This window comes from Eschrichtius robustus, chromosome X (assembly GCF_028021215.1).
Source record: "Eschrichtius robustus isolate mEscRob2 chromosome X, mEscRob2.pri, whole genome shotgun sequence".
Taxonomy (NCBI): domain Eukaryota; kingdom Metazoa; phylum Chordata; class Mammalia; order Artiodactyla; family Eschrichtiidae; genus Eschrichtius; species Eschrichtius robustus.
The window spans coordinates 16,311,577-16,333,337 of NC_090845.1; the positions used below are offsets into that span (position 1 = coordinate 16,311,577).

General features: G+C 38.9%; 1 protein-coding gene across 6 annotated transcripts in view; it reads left to right on the forward strand.

Moving 5' to 3' along the window:
* PPEF1 (protein phosphatase with EF-hand domain 1) overlaps nt 1-21,761 on the forward strand; it is a 150,341-nt gene that overhangs the window by 55,809 nt on the left and 72,771 nt on the right. For all 6 annotated transcript variants that reach the window (XM_068532956.1, XM_068532954.1, XM_068532953.1 and 3 more), the window contains 2 exons: nt 5,203-5,330; nt 20,826-20,886. In XM_068532956.1, coding sequence (XP_068389057.1) covers nt 5,203-5,330; nt 20,826-20,886 — 189 coding nt within the window. The remainder of the gene's footprint in view (nt 1-5,202; nt 5,331-20,825; nt 20,887-21,761) is intronic.

The following is a 21,761-nucleotide window of genomic DNA, read 5'->3' on the forward strand; positions in this document are numbered from 1 at the left end:
AGTCCCACCTCTTTATTTTTTTTACCAGATTCCAGCCTTGACTAGATAATTCACAAAGAAGCCAGCCTTATAGTTGGATCCTGTTAATTATTAGAAAATCCTGTTACAGACAGACACATATCAATTCAGTGTAAGAAAGAGCAGTACCTCAGCCCCAATTGCCAGTTTTAGGTATGCCTTGTTTTATTGCACTTTGCTTTATTGTGCTTCACAGATATTGTATTTTTTACAAATTGAAGGTTTGTGGCAACCCTGTTGGCACCGTTTTTCCAACAGCATTTGCTCACTTTGTGTCTCTGTGTCACATTTTGGTAATTCTCACAGTATTTTCAACTTTTTCATTTTATTATATCTGTTATGATGATCTGTGATCAGCGATCCTTGATGTTACTATTGTAATTGTTTGGACATTTTTTTAGCAATGACGTATTTTTTAATTAAGGTATGTACTTTTTTTAGACATAATGCTATTGCACACTTAGTAGGCTACAATATAGTATAAACATAGCTTTTATATGCACTGGGAAACCAAAAAATTCATGTGACTCTTTATTGCATCATTCATTTTGTTGTGGTGGTCTGAAACCTAACCTGAAATATCTCCGAGGTATGCCTGTATTTCCCGTAATCAGAACACTTTTCTATATGATTATGGCTTTATACTGCATTATCTTTTTAGCAGCTGCAAAAGACAAAAATTTAATGCTCATTATATTTGATCTTGGATGAATGAATGTAGCAGTATAACTCAGATTAGTAATTAATAACAAGGGAGACATAAAAGAGAATTGTAGTCAAGATATTTAATTTATTTTTCTGAGTGAGGATTAAAGGTCGTTATTGAATTGTTGAATAGAACATACTTCCTACAAGAAAATATTTCAATGATTTAAAATGATAGTAAATCTTTTACATAGCTAAATTTCTTATACAATAGTAATTTTTAGAAATTTGTATTTTAACGATAATGATTGTTTTAGAACAATCATTCAGCTGCTCATTCCCATTTCCTGGCCCCTGTGGCCGCCTGGATCAGCTCCACCTCTGCCATCTTTATGATCATTATCCCATTCTCTGATCTCTCAATTTTCATTGAAACCTCTGGACTTTAGACCCTTCCCATGTGTCTCTGTATCCCCACCCCCTCTTGTCTTCACTTTCTTACCCATCCGTTTCTCCCCATCTTCTATTGGCTATCACTTCTACCAGTTAACAGAATATACACAGTAATCATGTTTTAGGCCATTTAAAGGAGAAGTAATAGGTGAAATGTTTGTTCCTAGACCAATTGCTAGCAAACTTTGGCTACGGTTCCTTGATGGGAAAGCCAAGGATATTAGTGAATTGACTTGGATTTTTTCTACAAGTATAATTCAGATTTTTTTTTTTTTTTTTGAGTAGCCTTTACAATTTGTCTTTTGTATCCAGAAGCTTCTGATTTGAGTGTTCATATTTACACATCCTATTTTGTCCTTTAATGGTTATTTTCAGCTTTGCTGTAGGCTAGGTAGGCTGCAGCTGGGGCATTAAAAAAATAGAGGGACGAATTAGAGTATTTTATAATTGGAAAGAATCTTAGAGGTCACAGAATCCCAAGTTATCATTGTTCACATGAGAAACCGAGGACCAGAGAGGTTAAGCGATTTGCCTGAGGTTACACAGTTGGCACCTGGTTGAGTTAGGACCAAAACGGAAATCTCCAGATTACAAATTCGGAACTTATTTTTATTATCCCATGTGGATGGGTTGGTGGGTGGGCGAGTATGTGGGTAAATAAAAAGTCAAAGTAATGACCTCTATTTCTTGCCCTTCTCTGACTGGAAGGCCATATGTTTCCAAGAATGATAAAACTATGATCTCTTTTGTCATTTGGGAAAGTGATAGTTTTGTTTAAAATATCTGTCATCGTTTTGGAGGCTGGACCTCATGCTTTCCTCTCGTTTCCCTCTTGTTTAAGAAAAATACTTTCCAAGGGCAAGGATCCTATGTTGTGCCCTTGCTCTGCAGGGATGTCAGAGTTTCTGGAGGAGCGAGCCTCATAGGGTCCCTGCCTTGCTGCTCAAGAAGCAGGCTTTGTGACCATCTCATGGCTGCTGGGCATGTGCTTTGAGCTGTTTTTCCAGTGAAGTTGAAAGTCTCGCTGGGACAGACACATACTCTAGCAGATGGCAGATATCTGTAAACAAAAGTAACAGTGAAAACTGTGGTCCCAGAGTTGAGCCATACCCTATTCTCATCGTGCTTTGAACAGCTGAGGTAATAGATGCTTTTCCTCCTTGTTTAAAGCCTTTTGCCACTAGATGGTTCATTCTCTTTCCAGTTCATTTGAATTCATTTTAATCAGTTCTATCACACTTGTGTCTCTCTTCCTGCTTGGATATCAGACCCCTTAAAGTTACATTAAATATTCACTCATCCTGTTGCCTCCTCAGGAGGCCTCTGATAGCAGAATTTCAAAAGCAGAGTCTTTAAATGCCTTACCGTTCTAAATATAAAACTTCTTATTTAAAGGACTGTCAAATAAACTCCTATTTAAAAAACAAAACAAAACAAAACATAGGATTCACCAATTAGCATGAAGAGAAACGCAAGACAGGAAGTTTTAACTAAACAGTAATTTCATTCATTCATTCATTCAACAAATATTTATCAAGCATCTACTATGTTCCAGGGACTGTTCCAGACTCAGGGTACACAGCAGCTAACCCAATGGACCAAAATCCCAGCCTTTATGGAGACAACATTCTAGTGAAAGGAGACAGACAGTAACAAATGAGTAAAATATATGCTATATCAGATGGTGATAAGTGCTGTGGAGGGAAAGAAGGAGATAGGCAATGGGGGATGGGTGCCATTTTACAAGGGGTGTTCAGGAAAGGCCTCACGGAGAAGGCAACGTTTGAGCCAAGACTGTGGACTCTAAGGAAGTGATCCCTGTGCGTCCTGGTTGGCATGGCTCTTCTGCTCCTGGCTCTTGGGTTCTGAGGTGGTAACCTGTTTGTTCACACTAGTTTGTGAATTTTTTAATGAAATATTATGTGCAATTAGGAAGTCTTTGAGGGTACTAGAAGTTGCTAACCTCTCTGAACCTGAAGTTTCCTTATGTGTAACATGGAGATGATAATACTTGTGGGGACTAAATGTCTTGTAGTAGACCATTAACGTATGGTAGCTACTTTGTTCTACTGTTAATTATAGAAATAACATTAAGCTTGATTTTTTTTTTTTGGTGTTGCTAATACTAAATAGAAGAGACTTTAGTGATCATTTATTCCACTACGTCATTGTGCGGACAAAGAAAGTGAGGCACAGAAAAAGATCAATAGCTCTATGGAGGTTAAGAGGTTGAGAGGTGGGTGCAATTCCTTGCTGTCCATTTCAACTTACTGGCTAAGTGCCCTTAAGTAAGTTAGTCTCTCCCAGCTTCACAGTATGGCGAGGACTGACTGCAGAGATGGGTCCATTGCCTGGCCCTCAGTAAGTGTTCAGTAAATAGCCCTGGAACAGTTCCGTTGTGCTTGGTGAACAGAGCCCCTGAGCTGAGCGTTGGTTGGTCATGATAGTGACTGTCCCACAGAACAGACCTTTCAGGTGAACCTGGGCTCTGCATGATGATATGGTGAGAACACTTGAGATTTCAGACATGGTACTACCAATTATTCACTTTGTGATATTGAACATCACTTGATTTCTTCTCCCTGTGGTTTTTCCCTATAAAGATAATGGTACTTGACCTTATGCCTATTTCCTGGGGTTTTCTGAGAGCTGAATTATGAAACAAGAGTCTCTGGAACCCAACAGCCTTGGAGAAGCTCATAAACGCAAACCCTCAGATGAATAGTGTATACTCGTTATACCGCAGCAGTACTAAGCCGAGAGGCTGGATTGCTGCTTCAGAACTCAAATTGTTCTTGTTAGAGTTAACTCTTAATTCTTATGTGCTAACTGGGAAAAATTATGGCATGAATAAAAGGAGCCAGCTGGTGTTGGTTACTCGTCACTCTAAAAGTTGAGAAAGGCATAAGAGACTATATTTTAAATCTCATTCTCTCTCACCTGATTTCTTTCTTCAAAACTATGAAGCTACAGGATGGTTCAAAGGCTCCCAGCCCCAGAAGAGAGTCAGTGTGCCTGAATAATCCACAAACAAGACAATACTTGTCACTATAGTTGCCATTTATTTAGTAAATGCTTTACACTGGGCACTGGACTAAACTCTTCACCTGTAGTATCTCACTTCATCCTCATAGTAACTCTGTGAAGGAGGGAGGTGTGTTCATTTATTCATCTTTTATCAGTTGAATCGCAGGTGGAGAAGGTGGAGTGAATCATACTTCTCAGTATGTTGTACATTGTCATCATTGGTCTGCACAAGGCCCTTTCTTATGGTAGTTATTTCATTAGCTTATTCCCTTTTAACCATATACTCTATGCTCATTCATTCACCCACCCCCCACAAATAACCAATTTCTTATTTTTAGTATCTTTTCCTTTCCGTATATTCTTATGAAACGTATATTGTGGTTTCGTGTGCGTGTATTTTAAATTTATATAAAATGGTATCATTTTATTGTATTCCATTCTGTCTCTAACTTTTTGATAACTGTTCTAACTGAAGCACTATATTTTGAAGACCCATCCACGTTGCTATATATCGCTTCCAGTTGTGGCATAATACTCCATGGTGTACACCCACCACAGTCACATCTTCTCCTTCCTAGCAGTGGACAGCCAGGTTGCGTTGGTGTCAAACTCCCTACGGCCGCCAACAAAGAAGCATTGTATCCCCGTATGTCTCCTTTATGGGCTGTGTGAGAATTGCTTCGGGGTATATAATGAAGAATGGAATTGCTACTTCATAGGGCGTACATAGACTTCAAATAGTGCCAGACGAGGAGACTGAAGCTTTGAGAGTTCTAATAACTTTCCCAAAATCACATAGACAGTAGTCAGCAGAGTTGGGATTCAAATTCAGGCTCCAAAAGTGCTACTTTTGATGGCTGGGTCATCATTATTCCTGAGCATTTGAGACTTGAGGACATTGTACAAAAAAACATAAAGGAACATCTCGTTGTCTGTAGTTTTTAATGTTCTTAGAACCTAGGAATCCAGGTGGACTGATTTTTTCTGAAGCACTTACCTTCCCCCCATAGCTCCATAGTAACTGTTTTTCTTTCCCTTTCGTATCCTGTGGGTCTGCAGCGCTAAAAGCCGCATTGGTCATCCAGAACTGGTACCGAGGTCGTAGTGCTCAGCTGAAGACCAGACAACGCTATGCCCTCACCATCTTCCAGTCCATCGAATACGCTGATGAACAAGGCCAATTGCAGGTCTGTTTTGCAAGCTTGTCTCTTATTTTGGTAAAATGCTTCCCTTTACCCCTTTTATTGAAAGAATGAAAGTTTGAGTGCATTTTAAGCTGAGGAACCTTGGTGAAAGACTTTTATAGAAGATATAGTGACATTGTTTTGGAACTAGCTACTGAGAGAGTATGATTTGGGAAGAGGATGGTGTTTTTCAGTTCTGAAGTTCATCTTTTTAAGAGGCCTGCCAGATGTCTAGTTAACTAATAAAAAATGGTCTTATTCTGCTTTTTGGTATGTGCCCTAATAGTAAAGTTGTTACTTTATGAAGTAAAAAAATTACTTTAAGGAGTTAAATAAATGGAAGAATTTCCTGGGAGCAGGGAGCAAACATATGAAAATTCTAGAAGAAAATATAGATGGGTGAGGAAGGACTTTGTCAAGCTTGCAAAAGTGGTATGTAAATCCAGCTTTAATGCTTATTAATAGAAAAAAAGTACTTTTAACAATAAAAAGATCTTGGAAAGATCTAGTACAACATATTTGTTAATGAAAAATTCAACTTGTGGAACAATATGAAGAGTTTTGGTTTTTTTAATTTTTCTTTAATTTTTATTTTTTATTTCTTTTGGATGACCACAACAAAAGCAACAATGATTGCAATTACCAAACACGAAACACACTCATACTATGTCATAATATTGACATTCAGTCCAGTAATCCTCCACTGTAACAGCTCCTTTACTTTGCAGTGAAAATTGATTTGTATATTCTTTGCCTCTGAGTCCTTGTGGGATTTTCTTTTTTTAATTCAAACAGAAAGTCACAAAAATTATAATCATCCTCATCAGTTCACTGAGTCCCATGTAATTAATTTTTTTTTCATCTTGATCTTTTGTTAGCACTTTTATGAGTTCATCAGTTTTTCATTAGAGTTCTGAAAATGCTTATTCATTCAGTTCAGCAGTATAGTCAGTTACCAGAAACCTGTACGTGTCAGAGCCTTTTCCATGAATTCCTTGAAGATGAAACCCTTTTATAGGAACATATTTGCAAAAGCATCAGAGTACACCCAGAACTGTCTGTAAATGACAAAAGACTTAAAAATGACCACGGTTAAAGATTTGATGAAAGTTCATAATAATGCAATTGACAAGGAAATTTAGTTATTTCCGAGATATACATTTTAAAGTAATAACTAGAATTATGACTTATAACATTGTACCAGAACATATAAGATTTTTAGAAATTTCATGTAATGTCTGAAACATTTATATTAACATATTTCCACATAAATAACCCAATGAAAGTTTAGTACTAGTTGTTTTCTTTGTTTTTTTATACTGCAGGTTCTTATTAGTCTCAATTTTATACACATCAGTGTATACATGTCAATCCCAATCGCCCAAGTCAGCACACCGCCATCCCCACCCCACCGCAGTTTTCCCCCCTTGGTGTCCATGTGTCTGTTCTCTACATCTGTGTCTCAACTTCTGCCCTGCAAACCGGCTCATCTGTACCATTTTTCTGGGTTCCACATACATGCGTTAATATACGATATTTGTTTTTCTCTTTCTGACTTACTTCACTCTGTATGACAGTCTCTAGATCCATCCACGTCTCAACAAATGACTCAATTTCGTTGCTTTTTATGGCTGAGTAATATTCCATTGTATATATATATACCACAACTTCTTTATCCAGTCGTCTGTCGATGGGCATTTACGTTGCTTCCATGACCTGGCTATTGTAAATAGTGCTGCAATGAACATTGGGGTGCATGTGTCTTTTTTAATTATGGTCTTCTCTGGGTATACACCCAGTAGTGGGATTGCTGGATCATATGGTAAATCTATATTTAGTTTTTTAAGGAACCTCCATACTGTTCTCCATAGCGGCTGTATCAATTTACATTCCCACCAACAGTGCAAGAGGGTTCCCTTTTCTCCACACCCTCTCCAGCATTTGTTGTTTCTAGATTTTCTGATGCTGCCCATTCTAACTGGTGTGAGGTGATACCTCATTGTAGTTTTGATTTGCCTTTCTCTGATAATTAGTGATGTTGAGCAGCTTTTCACGTGCTTCTTGGCCATCTGTATGTCTGCTTTGGAGAAATGTCTATTTAGGTCTTCTGCCCATTTTGGGATTGGGTTGTTTGTTTCTTTAATATTGAGCTGAATGAGCTGTTTATATATTTTGGAGATTAATCCTTTGTCCGTTGATTCGTTTGCAAATATTTTCTTCCATTCTGAGGGTTGTCTTTTCGTCTTGTTTATGGTTTCCTTTGCTGTGCAAAACCTTTGAAGTTTCATTAGGTCCCATTTGTTTATTTTTGTTTTTATTTCCATTACTCTAGGAGGCGGCTCAAAAAAGATCTTGCTGTGATTTATGTCAAAGAGTGTTCTTCCTATGTTTTCCTCTAAGAGTTTTATAGTGTCCGGTCTTACATTTAGGTCTCGGATCCATTTTGAGTTTATTTTTGTGTATGGTGTTAGGGAGTGTTCTAAGTTCATTCTTTTACATGTAGCTGTCCAGTTTTCCCAGCACCACTTATTGAAGAGACTGTCTTTTCTCCATTGTATATCCTTGCCTCCTTTGTCATAGATTAGTTGACCATAGGTGCGTGGGTTTACCTCTGGGCTTTCTATCTTGTTCCATTGATCTATGTTTCTGTTTTTGTGCCAGTACCATATTGTCTTGATTACTGTAGCTTTGTAGTATAGTCTGAAGCCAGGGAGTCTGATTCCTCCAGGTCCGTTTTTCTCCCTCAAGACGGCTTTGGCTATTCGGGGTCTCTGGTGTCTCCATACAAATTTTAAGATGATTTGTTCTAGTTCTGTAAAAAATGCCATTGGTAATTTGATAGGGATTGCATTGAATCTGTAGGTTGCTTTGGGTAGTATAGTCATTTTCACAATATTGATTCTTCCAATCCAAGAACATGGTATATCTCTCCATCTGTTGGTATCATCGTTAATTTCTTTCATCAGTGTCTTATAGTTTTCTGCATACAGGTCTTTTGTCTCCCTAGGTAGGTTTATTCCTAGGTATTTTATTCTTTTTGTTGCAATGGTAAATGGGAGTGTTTCCATAATTTCTCTTTCAGATTTTTCATCATTACCGTATAGGCATGCAAGAGATTTCTGTGCATTAATTTTGTATCCTGCAACTTTACCACATTCATTGATAAGCTCTAGTAGTTTTCTGGTGGCATCTTTAGGATTCTCTATGTATAATATCATGTCATCTGCAAACAGTGACAGTTTTACTTCTTCTTTTCCAATTTGTATTCCTTTTATTTCTTTTTCTTCTCTTATTGCTGTGGCTAGGACTTCCAAAATTATGTTGAATAATAGTGGTGAGAGTGGACATCCTTGTCTCATTCCTGATCTTAGAGGAAATGCTTCCAGTTTTTCACCATTGAGAATGATGTTTGCTGTGGGTTTGTCATATATGGCCTTTATTATGTTGAGGCAGGTTCCCTCTATGCCCACTTTCTGGAGCGTTTTTATCATAAATGGGTGTTGAATTTCGTCAAAAGCTTTTTCTGCATCTATTGAGATGATCATATTGTTTTTATTCTTCAGTTTGTTAATATGGTGTATCACATTGATTGATTTGCGTATATTGAAGAATCCTTGCATCCCTGGGATAAATCCCACTTGATTGTGGTGTATGATCCTTTTAATGTGTTGTTGGATTCTGTTTGCTCGTATTTTGTTGAGGATTTTTGCATCTATATTCATCAGTGATATTGGTCTGTAATTTTCTTTTTTTGTAGTATCTTTGTCTGGTTTTGGTATCAGGGTGATGGTGGCCTCATACAATGAGTTTGGGAGTGTTCCTTCCTCTGCAATTTTTTGGAAGAGTTTGAGAAGGATGGTGTTAGCTCTTCTCTAAATGTTTGATAGAATTCACCTGTGAAGCCATCTGGTCCTGGACTTTTGTTTGTTGGAAGATTTTTAATCACAGTTTCAATTTCATAACTTGTGATTGGTCTGTTCATATTTTCTGTTTCTTCCTGGTTCAGTCTTGGAAGGTTATACCTTTCTAAGAATTTGTCCATTTCTTCCAGGTTGTCCATTTTATTGGCATAGAGTTGCTTGTAGTAGTCTCTTAGGATGCTTTGTGTTTCTGTGGTGTCTGTTGTAACTTCTCCTTTTTCATTTCTAATTTTATTGATTTGAGCCCTCTCCCTCTTTTTCTTGATGAGTCTGGCTAATGGCTTATCAATTTTGTTTATCTTCTCAAAGAACCAGCTTTTAGTTTTATTGATCTTTGCTATTGTTTTGTTTGTTTCTATTTCATTTATTTCCGCTCTGATCTTTATGATTTCTTTCCTTCTGCTAACTTTGGGTTTTGTTTATTCTTCATTCTCTAGTTCCTTTAGGTGTAAGGTTAGATTGTTTACTTGAGATTTTTCTTGTTTCTTGAGGTAGGCTTGTATAGCTATAAACTTCCCTCTTAGAACTGTTTTTGCTGCATCCCATAGGTTTTGGATCGTCGTGTTTTCATTGTCATTTGTCTCTAGGTATTTTTTGATTTCCTCTTTGATTTCTTCAGTGACCTCTTGGTTATTTAGTAATGTATTGTTTAGCCTCCATGTGTTTGTGTTTTTTACGTTTTTTTCCCTGTAATTCATTTCTAATCTCATAGCGTGTGGTCAGAAAAGATGCTTGATATGATTTCAATTTTCTTAAATTTACTGGGGCTTGATTTGTGACCCAAGATGTGATCTATCCTGGAGAATGTTCCATGCACACTTGAGAAGAAAGTGTAATCTGCTGTTTTTGGATGGAATGTCCTATAAATATCAATTAAATCTATCTGGTCTATTGTGTCATTTAAAGCTTCTCTTTCCTTATTTATTTTCATTTTGGATGATCTGTCCATTGGTGTAAGTGAGGTGTTAAAGTCCCCCACTATGATTGTGTTACTGTCGATTTCCTCTTTTATAGCTGTTAGCAGTTGCCTTATGTATTGGGGTGCTCCTATGTTGGGTGCATATATATTTATAATTGTTATATCTTCTTCTTGGATTGATCCCTTGATCATTATGTAGTGTCCTTCCTTGTCTCTTGTAACATTCTTTATTTTAAAGTCTATTTTATCTGATATGAGTATAGCTACTCCAGCTTTCTTTTGATTTCCATTTGCATGGAATATCTTTTTCCATCCCCTCACTTTCAGTCTGAATGTGTCCCTAGGTCTGAAGTGGGTCTCTTGTAGACAGCATATATATGGGTCTTGTTATTGTATCCATTCAGCGAGCCTGGGTCTTTTGGTTGGAGCATTTAATCCATTCACGTTTAAGGTAATTATTGATATGTATGTTCCTATGACCATTTTCTTAATTGTTTTGGGTTTGTTTTTGTAGGTCCTTTTCTTCTCTTGTGTTTCCCACTTAGAGAAATTCCTTTAGCATTTGTTGTAGAGCTGGTTTGGTGGTGCTGAATTCTGTTAGCTTTTGCTTGTCTGTAAAGCTTTTGATTTCTCCATCGAATCTGAATGAGATCCTTGCTGGGTAGAGTAATCTTGGTTGTAGGTTCTTCCCTTTCATCACTTTAAGTATATCATGCCACTCCCTTCTGGCTTGTAGAGTTTCTGCTGAGAAATCAGCTGTTAACCTTATGGGAGTTCCCTTGTATGTTTTTTGTTGTTTTTCCCTTGCTGCTTTCAATCATTTTTCTTTGTCTTTAATTTTTGCCAATTTGATTACTGTGTGTCTCGGCATGTTTCTCCTTGGGTTTATCCTGTATGGGAGTCTCTGCACTTCCTGGACTTGGGTGGCTATTTCCTTTCCCATGTTAGGGAAGTTTTCCACTATAATCTCTTCAAATATTTTCTCGGGTCCTTTCTCTCTCTCTTCTCCTTCTGGGACCCTTATAATGCGAATGTTGTTGCGTTTAATGTTGTCCCAGAGGTCTCGTAGGCTGTCTTCATTTCTTTTCATTCTTTTTTCTGTATTCTGTTCCGCAGCAGTGAATTCCACCATTCTGTCTTCCAGGTCACTTATCCGTTCTTCTGCCTCAGTTATTCTGCTATTGTTTCCTTCTAGTGTAGTTTTCATTTCAGTTATTGTATTGTTCATCTCTGTTTGTTTGTTCTTTAATTCTTCCAGGTCTTTGTTAAACATTTCTTGCATCTTCTCGATCTTTGCCTCCATTCTTTTTCTGAGGTCCTGGATCATCTTCAGTATCATTATTCTGAATTCTTTTTCTGGAAGGTTGCCTATCTCCACTTCATTTAGTTGTTTTTCTGGGGTTTTATCTTGTTCCTTCATCTGGTACATAGCCCTCTGCCTTTTCATCTTGTCTATCTTTCTGTGGATGTGGTTTTTGTTCCACAGGCTGCAGTATTATAGTTTTTCTTGCTTCTGCTGTCTGCCCTCTGGTGGTTGAGGCTATCTAAGAGCCTTGATGGGAGGCTCTGGTGGTGGGTAGAGCTGACTGTTGCTGTGGTGGTCAGAGCTCAGTAAAACTTTAACCCACTTGCCTGTTGATAGGTGGGGCTGGGTTCCCTCCCTGTTGGTTGTTTTGCCTGAGGCAACCCAACACTGGAGCCTACCTGAGCTCTTTGGTGGGGCTAATGACAGACTCTGGGAGGGCTCACACCAAGGAGTACTTCCCAGAACTTCTGCTGCCAGTGTTCTTGTCCCCACGGTGAAACAGAGCCACCCCCCTCCTCTGCAGGAGACCTTCCAATACTAGCAGGTAGGTCTGGTTCAGTCGCCCCCAGGGTCACTGCTCCTTCCCCTGGGTCCCAATACGCACACTATTTTGTGTGCACCCTCCAAGAGTGGGGTCTCTGTTTCCCCCAATCCTGTCGAAGTCCTGCAATCAATTCCCACTAGGTTTCAAAGTCTGATTCTCTACGAATTCCTCCTCCTGTTGCCGGACCCCCAGGTTGGGAACCCTGATGTGGGGCTCAGAACCTTCACTCCAGTGGGTGGACTTCTGTGGTATAAGTGTTCTCCAGTCTGTGAGTCACCCACCCAGCAGTTATGGGATTAGATTTTGCTGTGATTGCGCCCCTCCTACCGTCTCACTGTGGCTTCTCCTTTGTCTTTGGATGTGGGGTATCTTTTTTGGTGAGTTCCAGTGTCTTCCTGTCAATGATTGCCCAGCAGCTAGTTGTGATTCTGGTGTTCTCTCAAGCAGTATGAATAGTTTTATCCCATATATGTGAAAGAAAATGAAACATACCGTAAAAGCCTGGAAAAAGATATACAGAAAGTATGTACTGTGGTTATTTCTGGGGAGAAGCATGGTTGGTGGGTGGAAGTTGGTGGAAGGGGATTTCTCATTTTCATTCTGTATCATTTGTAGTTTTCAACAATCATATATTTATAAATTTATCACATAATAAACATAATTAAAATAAAAATAATAAATAAATATAATAAATATTTAAAATAATTAAAATTTCAAAAAGAATTAAAGAAATTGCTGAATTTATTCATGGTAGCTATAAAAGTTATATACTATGATTCAGTCAGGTATTCCTTTAGCAGTTCACAGCATTGACTGTCCTTTTAAGTACTGTAGAATATAGTGATGGAGATAAAGGGAGGGTGAGCTCTCAAATTGATATGCTTTGTACACAAACATTCCAGTATTAGTACATTCTTTAAATATTGAGTCTTCTTTAATAACAAATTTATTGGGATACAATTCACCCACTTAAAGTAGAAAATTCGAGCCTGAACCAAGATGGCGGAGTAGAAGGACGTGCTCTCACTCCCTCTTGTGAGAACACCAGAATCACAAGTAGCTGCTGGACAATCATTGACAGGAAGACACTGGAACTCACCAAAAGAGATACCCCACATCCAAAGACAAAGGAGAAGCCACAGTGAGACGGTAGGAGGGGCGCAATCACAGCAAAATCTAATCCCATAACTGCTGGGTGGGTGACTCACAGCCTGGAGAACACTTATACCACAGAAGTCCACCCACTGGAGTGAAGGTTCTGAGCCCCACATCAGGCTTCCCAACCTGGGGGTCCGGCAACGGGAGGAGGAATTCGTAGAGAATCAGACTTTGAAGCCTAGTGGGATTTGATTGCAGGACTTCGACAGGACTGGGGGAAACAGAGACTCCACTCCTGGAGGGCACACACAAAGTAGTGTGTGCATCGGGACCCAGGGGAAGGAGCAGTGACCCCAGGGGAGACTGAACCAGACCTACCTGCTAGTGTTGGATGGTCTCCTGCACAGGCGGGGGGTGGCTGTGGCTCACCGTGGGGACAAGGACACTGGCAGCAGAAGTTCTGGGAAGTACTCCTTGGCGTGAGCCCTCCCAGAGTCTGTCATTAGCCCCACCAAAGAGCCCAGGTAGGCTCCAGTGTTGGGCTGTCTCAGGCCAAACAACCAACAGAGAGGGAACCCAGCCCCACCCAGCAGCAGTCAAGCGGATTAAAGTTTTACTGAGCTCTGCCCACCACAGCAACAGTCAGCTCTACCCACCACCAGTCCCTCCCACCAGGAAACTTACACAAGCCTCTTAGATAGCCTCATCCACCAGAGGGCAGACAGCAGAAGCAAGAACTACAATCCTGCAGCCTGTGGAACAAAAACCACATCCACAGAAAGATAGACAAGATGAAAAGGCAGAGGGCTATATACCAGATGAAGGAACAAGATAAAACCCCAGAAAAACAACTAAATGAAACGGAGATAGGCAACCTTCCAGAAAAAGAATTCAGAATAATGATAGTGAAGATGATCCAAGACCTCGGAAAAAGAATGGAGGCAAAGATAGAGAAGATGCAAGAAATGTTTAACAAAGACCTAGAAGAATTAAAGAACAAACAAACAGAGATGAACAATACAATAACTGAAATGAAAACTACACTAGAAAGAATCAATAGCAGAATAACTGAGGCAGAAGAACGGATAAGTGACCTGGAAGACAGAATGGTGGAATTCACTGCTGCGGAACAGAATACAGAAAAAAGAATGAAAAGAAATGAAGACAGCCTACGAGACCTCTGGGACAACATTAAATGCAACAACATTCGCATTATAGGGGTCCCAGAAGGAGAAGAGAGAGAGAAAGGACCCGAGAAAATATTTGAAGAGATTATAGTTGAAAACTTCCCTAACATGGGAAAGGAAATAGCCACCCAAGTCCAGGAAGTGCAGCGAGTCCCATACAGGATAAACCTAAGGAGAAACACGCCAAGACACATAGTAATCAAATCGGCAAAAATTAAAGACAAAGAAAAATGATTGAAAGCAGCAAGGGAAAAACGACAAATAACATACAAGGGAACTCCCATAAGGTTAACAGCTGATTTCTCAGCAGAAACTCTACAAGCCAGAAGGGAGTGGCATGATATATTTAAAGTGATGAAAGGGAAGAACCTACAACCAAGATTACTCTACCCGGCAAGGATCTCATTCAGATTCGATGGAGAAATCAAAAGCTTTACAGACAAGCAAAAGCTAAGAGAATTCAGCACCACCAAACCAGCTCTACAACAAATGCTAAAGGAATTTCTCTAAGTGGGAATCACAAGAGAAGAAAAGGACCTACAAAACAAACCCAAAACAATTAAGGAAATGGTTATAGGAACATACATATCCATAATTACCTTAAACGTGAATGGATTAAATGACTCAACCAAAAGACCCAGGCTCGCTGAATGGATACAATAACAAGACCCATATATATGCTGTCTACAAGAGACCCACTTCAGACCTAGGGACACATTCAGACTGAAAGTGAGGGGATGGAAAAAGATATTCCATGCAAATGGAAATCAAAAGAAAGCTGGAGTAGCTATACTCATATCAGGTAAAATAGACTTTAAAATAAAGAATGTTACAAGAGACAAGGAAGGACACTACATAATGATCAAAGGGATCAATCCAAGAAGAAGATATAACAATTGTAAATATATATGCACCCAACATAGGAGCACCTCAATACATAAGGCAACTGCTAACAGCTGTAAAAGAGGAAATCGACAGTAACACAATAATAGTGGGAGACTTTAACACCTCACTTACACCAATGGACAGATCATCCAAAATGGAAATAAATAAGAAAACAGAAGCTTTAAATGATACAATAGACCAGATAGATTTAATTGATATTTATAGGACATTCCATCCAAAAACAGCAGATTACACTTTCTTCTCAAGTGTGCACGGAACATTCTCCAGGATAGATCACATCTTGGGTCACAAATCAAGCCTCAGTAAATTTAAGAAAATTGAAATCATATCAGGCATCTTTTCTGACCACAAGGCTATGAGAGTCGAAATGAATTACAGGGGAAAAACGTAAAAAACACAAACACATGGAGACTAAACACTACGTTACTAAATAACCAAGAGATCACTGAAGAAATCAAAGAGGAAATCAAAAAATACCTAGAGACAAATGACAATGAAAACACGACGATCCAAAACCTATGGGATGCAGCAAAAGCAGTGCTAAGAGGGACGTTTATAGCTATACAAGCCTACCTCAAGAAACAAGAAAAATCTCAAGTAAACAATCTAACGTTACACCTAAAGGAACTAGAGAAAGAAGAACAAACAAAACCCAAAGTTAGCAGAAGAAAAGATATCATAAAGATCAGAGCAGAAATAAATGAAATAGAAACAAAGAAAACAATAGCAAAGATCAATAAAACTAAAAGCAGGTTCTTTGAGAAGGTAAACAAAATTGATAAACCATTAGCCAGACTCATCAAGAAAAAGAGGGAGAGGACTCAAATCAATAAAATCAGAAATGAAAAAGGAGAAGTTACAACAGACACTGCAGAAATACAAAGCATCCTAAGAGACTACTACCAGCAACTCTATGCTAATAAAATGGACAACCTGGAAGAAATGGACAAAGTCTTAGAAAGGTATAACCTTCCAAGACTGAACCAGGAAGAAATAGAAAATATGAACAGACCAATCACAAGTAATGAAATTGAAACTGTGATTAAAAATCTTCCAACAAACAAAAGTCCAGGACCAGATGGCTTCACAGGTGAATTCTATCAAACATTTAGAGAAGAGCTAACACCATCCTTCTCAAACTCTTCCAAAAAATTGCAGAGGAAGGAACACTCCCAAACTCATTGTATGAGGCCACCATCACCCTGATACCAAAACCAGACAAAGATACTACAAAAAAGGAAAATTACTGACCAATATCAGTGATGAATATAGATGCAAAAATCCTCAACAAAATACGAGCAAACAGAATCCAACAACACATTAAAAGGATCATACACCATGATCAAGTGGGATTTATCCCAGGGATGCAAGGATTCTTCAATATATGCAAATCAATCAATGTGATGCACCATATTAACAAATTGAAGAATAAAACCCATATGATCATGTCAATAAATGCAGAAAAAGCTTTTGACAAAATTCAACACCCATTTATGATAAAAACTCTCCAGAAAGTGGGCATAGAGGGAACCTACCTGAACATAATAAAGGCCATATATGACAAACCCACAGTAAACATCATTCTCAATGGTGAAAAACTGAAAGCATTTCCTCTAAGATCAGGAACGAGACAAAGATGTCCACTCTCACCGCTATTATTCAACATAGTTTTGGAAGTCCTAGCCACGGCAATCCGAGAAGAAAAAGAAATAAAAGGAATACAAATTGGAAAAGAAGAAGTAAAACTGTCACTGCAGATGACATGATACTATACATAGAGAATCCTAAAGATGCCACCAGAAAACTGCTAGAGCTAATCAATGAATTTGGTAAAGTTGCAGGAAACAAAATGAATGCACAGAAATCTCTTGCATGCCTATACGGTAATGATGAAAAATCTGAAAGAGAAATTAAGGAAACACTCCCATTTACCACTGCAACAAAAAAAAATAAAATACCTAGGAATAAACCTACCTAGGGAGACAAAAGACCTGTATGCAGAAAACTATAAGACACTGATGAAAGAAATTAACGATGATACCAACAGATGGAGAGATATACCATGTTCTTGGATTGGAAGAATCAATATTGTGAAAATGACTATACTACCCAAAGCAACCTACAGATTCAATGCAATCCCTATCAGATTACTAATGCATTTTTTACAGAACTAGAACAAAAAATCTTAAAATTTGTATGGAGACACCAGAGACCCCGAATAGCCAAAGCTGTCTTGAGGGAGAAAAACGGACCTGGAGGAATCAGACTCCCTGGCTTCAGACTATACGACAAAGCTACAGTAATCAAGACAATATGGTACTGGCACAAAAACAGAAACATAGATCAAGGGAACAAGATAGAAAGCCCAGAGGTAAACCCACGCACCTATGGTCAACTAATCTATGACAAAGGAGGCAAGGATATACAATGGAGAAAAGACAGTCTCTTCAATAAGTGGTGCTGGGAAAACTGGACAGCTACATGTAAAAGAATGAACTTAGAACACTCCCTAACACCATACACAAAAATAAACTCAAAATGGATCCGAGACCTAAATGTAAGACCGGACACTATAAAACTCTTAGAGGAAAACATAGGGAGAACACTGTTTTGTTTTTTTTTAAATTTTATTTATTTATTTATTTATTTATGACTGTGTTGGGTCTTCGTTTCTGTGTGAGGGCTTTCTCTCGTTGCGGCAAGCGGGGGCCACTCTTCATCGCGGTGCTTGGGCCTCTCACTATCGCGGCCTCTCGTTGCGGAGAACAGGCTCCAGACTCGCAGGGTCAGTAATTGTGGCTCATGGGCCCAGTTGCTCCGCAGCATGTGGGATCTTCCCAGACCAGGGCTCGAACCCGTGTCCCCTGCATTTGCAGGCAGATTCTCAACCACTGCGCCACCAGGGAAGCCCGGAAGAACACTCTTTGACATAAATCACAGCAAGATCTTTTTTGATCCACCTCCTAGAGTAATGGAAATAAAAAGAAAAATAAAGAAATGGGACCTAATGAAACTTCAAAGCTTTTGCACAGCAAGGGAAAGCATAAACAAGACGAAAAGACAGCCTTCAGAATGGGAGAAAATATTTGCAAATGAATCAACGAACAAAGGATTAATCTCCAAAATATATAAACAGCTCATGCAGCTCAAAATTAAAGAAACAAACAACCCAATCCCAAAATGGGCAGAAGACCTAAATAGACATTTCTCCAAAGCAGACATACAGATGGCCAGGAAGCACATGAAAAGCTGCTCAACATCACTAATTATTAGAGAAATGCAAATCAAAACTACAATGAGGTATCACCTCACACCAGTTAGAATGGGCATCATCACAAAATCTACAAACAACAAATGCTGGAGAGGGTGTGGAGAAAAGGGAACCCTCTTGCACTGTTGGTGGCATTGTAAACTGGTATAGCTGCTATGGAGGACAGTATGGAGGTTCCTTAAAAAACTAAAAATAGAATTACCATATGACCCAGCAATCCCACTACTGGGCATATACCCAGAGAAAACCACAGTTCCAAAAGACACATGCACCCCAATGTTCACTGCAGCACTATTTACAATAGCCAGCTCATGGAAGCAACCTAAGTGTCCATCTACAGGTGAATGGGTAAAGAAGATGTGGTACATATATACAACGGAATATTACTCAGCCATCAAAAGGAACGAAACTGGGTCATTTGTTGAGACGTGGATGGATCTAGAGACTGTCATACAGAGTGAAGTAAGTCAGGAAGAGAAAAACAAATATCGTATATTAACACATGTATGTGGAACCTAGAAAAATGGTACAGATGAGCCGGTTTGCAGGGCAGAAGTTGAGACACAGATGTAGAGAACAGACATATGGACACCAAGGGGGGAAAGCCGTGGTGGTGGGGGGGTGGGGGGGGGTGGGATGAATTGGGCGATTGGGATTGACATGTATACACTGATGTGTATAACATTGATGACTAATAAGAACCTGCTGTATAAAAAAATAAAATAAAATTCAAAAATTCAAAAAAAAAATTAGAAAATTCAATGGCCTTTAGTTTATTCACGAAGTTGTGCAATCGTCACCACAGTATATTTTAGAACATTTTCGTCACCCCCCAACCAAAGGAAAAAAAAAAAAAAAACACCTCTATACTGATTAGCACTCACTCCCCATTCCCATCCTCTGCCCAGCCCCTGGCAACTACTAATCTGCTTTTGTCTTTATCGATTTGACTTTTCTGGCCATTTCAAATAAATGGAATCACACAATATGCGATCCTTTGTGACTGGCTTCTTTCACTTAGCATAATGTCTTCAAGGTTCATCCATGTTGTAGCATGTGTCAATACTTCATTCCTCTTTACTGCTGAATATTATTCCGTTGTATAGATATAGCACATTTTGTTTATCCTTTCCTCAGTGGATAACTCATTTGGGTTGCTTCCACTTTTTTGGCTGTTATGAATAATGCCACTATGAATAACTGTGTGCAAGTTTTTCTGTGAACATATTTGTTCAGTTCTCTTGGGTATATACCTAGGAGTGGAATTGCTGGGTCATCGAGTAAGTCTGTGTTTAACTTTTTGAGTAATTGCGAAACTGTTTTCCAAAGCAGCTGTACCATTTTGCATTCCCACCAGCAGTGTATGAGGGCTTTAATTTTGCCACATCTTTGCCAACATTTGTTATTGTTTGTCTTTTTTGATGATAGTCATCCTAGTGTGTGTGAAGTGGTATCTCATTGTGATTTCTGTTGACTCTTAATTGACAAATCCATCAACAGCGTTAAAATCATACATTTTGATATTTGTATGGAAAGTCTTCCTTCCCTCAACTGCCATATCTACTCCCAGATTGATAAGGTTCCTTAGTGTTCACTCTTCATGGGAGACAGGGCTTGGAAGTTATTTGTGCTGTATACATGCAGGTCTTTGCAGGTAATTGGTGGGCGTAGAGGCAGTATCTAGGTGATGGTTGGAATGCTGGTAGATTTCCATCTTTCCCTTCCTCCCTCCCTTCCTTCCTTCATTTACCAAATATTTTTGGCATTAAGAATATCCCTTATTCTCACCACCGAAAGGAATAGAAGAGATCATAATGAAAAAAATCTAGCGGCTGTCTTAAGTGGGTTTCCTAGAAGCAGAGTCTGAGATAGGGACTTCTGGTACAAGTGACTTCCTGAGAGAGTATTCTCAGGGAAAACCTATAAGGGAGTGAGGAAAGCAAGATAGGACAGGGAAGAAGCTAGGCAAAAATATGGTTTCTGGAGAAGTCTGACCTCAGCCTGATCCCATTGGGAGCTCTGAAGTGTGAAATGCATCAGTTTGTCCCACCCAGTGGCAAGGGAGGTGGGGGTCTGGGCTGTGATACTCTTGCTTCAGTTAGTCATTTTCTATGGGCATCCCCCCAGGAGGGAGGGATATCTGATATCCTAAGCAACTCTGGGGGAGGTGCTGCCCATCTGCCAAGGGCAATCCTGGGGAGGAGGAGGGCAGGTAGAAGCGATACCCATTAGCATCTATGGCAGCTGGGAGATGAGAACTTCAGAGGAGTAAAGGGGACTTGCATGGAACACCAACAGTACCTGTTTGGGATTCATTAATTGATCAATGTATTTTTATTTTGTCCAGCTATCCAACTTCTTCTCCTTCATGTTGGAAAACTATACACGTGTACTTGAGGAAGATTCAGGTAAGTAAAAAGTTTCGTCTTTTGAAAAGCAGTCATTAAATATTGAATTGTCTCATCAAGGAATGTAAACTCTGAAGATGGGAGAACACTAAGAAATTAAAAAGATGCCCATCTGTCTTGTCTGTGTGACACCAAGCAACTGGTGAAATCAGTTTAACTGGCTTTTTCCATCCTTGATTGCTGTCAACTAAATTGACCATTTAATTTTTTCATTTTCAAAAAACTGAATTAGATTTCATTTTACATTAGTATGTTGAATACCTTCTCTGAACCACAACATACTGATGTACAATAGTAGCTTAGTAAAGAGGATCTTATTTTTAATCTACAGAACTTTTGTGGTGAGAGATCAAAATATCTTGACTATTTCATGAAACAGATCTGGGTGAGGGATTAAACACAGTTGGCACCATCATGTCTCTGTTTTCTCCATAGCTAGCTAGCTGTCTGTCAGGCTGTCTATTTGTCTATCATTTATTTAGTCATTCTGAAATGACTAAGTAAATCATTTCAGATATATACAATATAGGTGTGATTCAAAATGATTTTAAAATTATAGTTATTGAGGGACTTCCCTGGCGGTCCAGTGGTTAGGACTCAGTGCTTCCACTGCAGGGGGCATGGGTTCAGTCCCTGGTCAGGGAACTAAGATCTCACATGCCACACGGCATGGCCAAAAAAAAAAAAAATTATAGTTATTCACAAGTCATGTATTTCTCTGCAAATTAAGATCTGCCTGTTGTTATCTTCAAGGTAGGCACTTGACTTAGAAGCTCATTTTTCTTTAATTTGGGCCAACCATTTTTGTTCTAGTTAAAAATGTGTATGGCATCTAAAGCATCTTTTAATCTAGTGAGCACCCTTCAAAGGGGTGA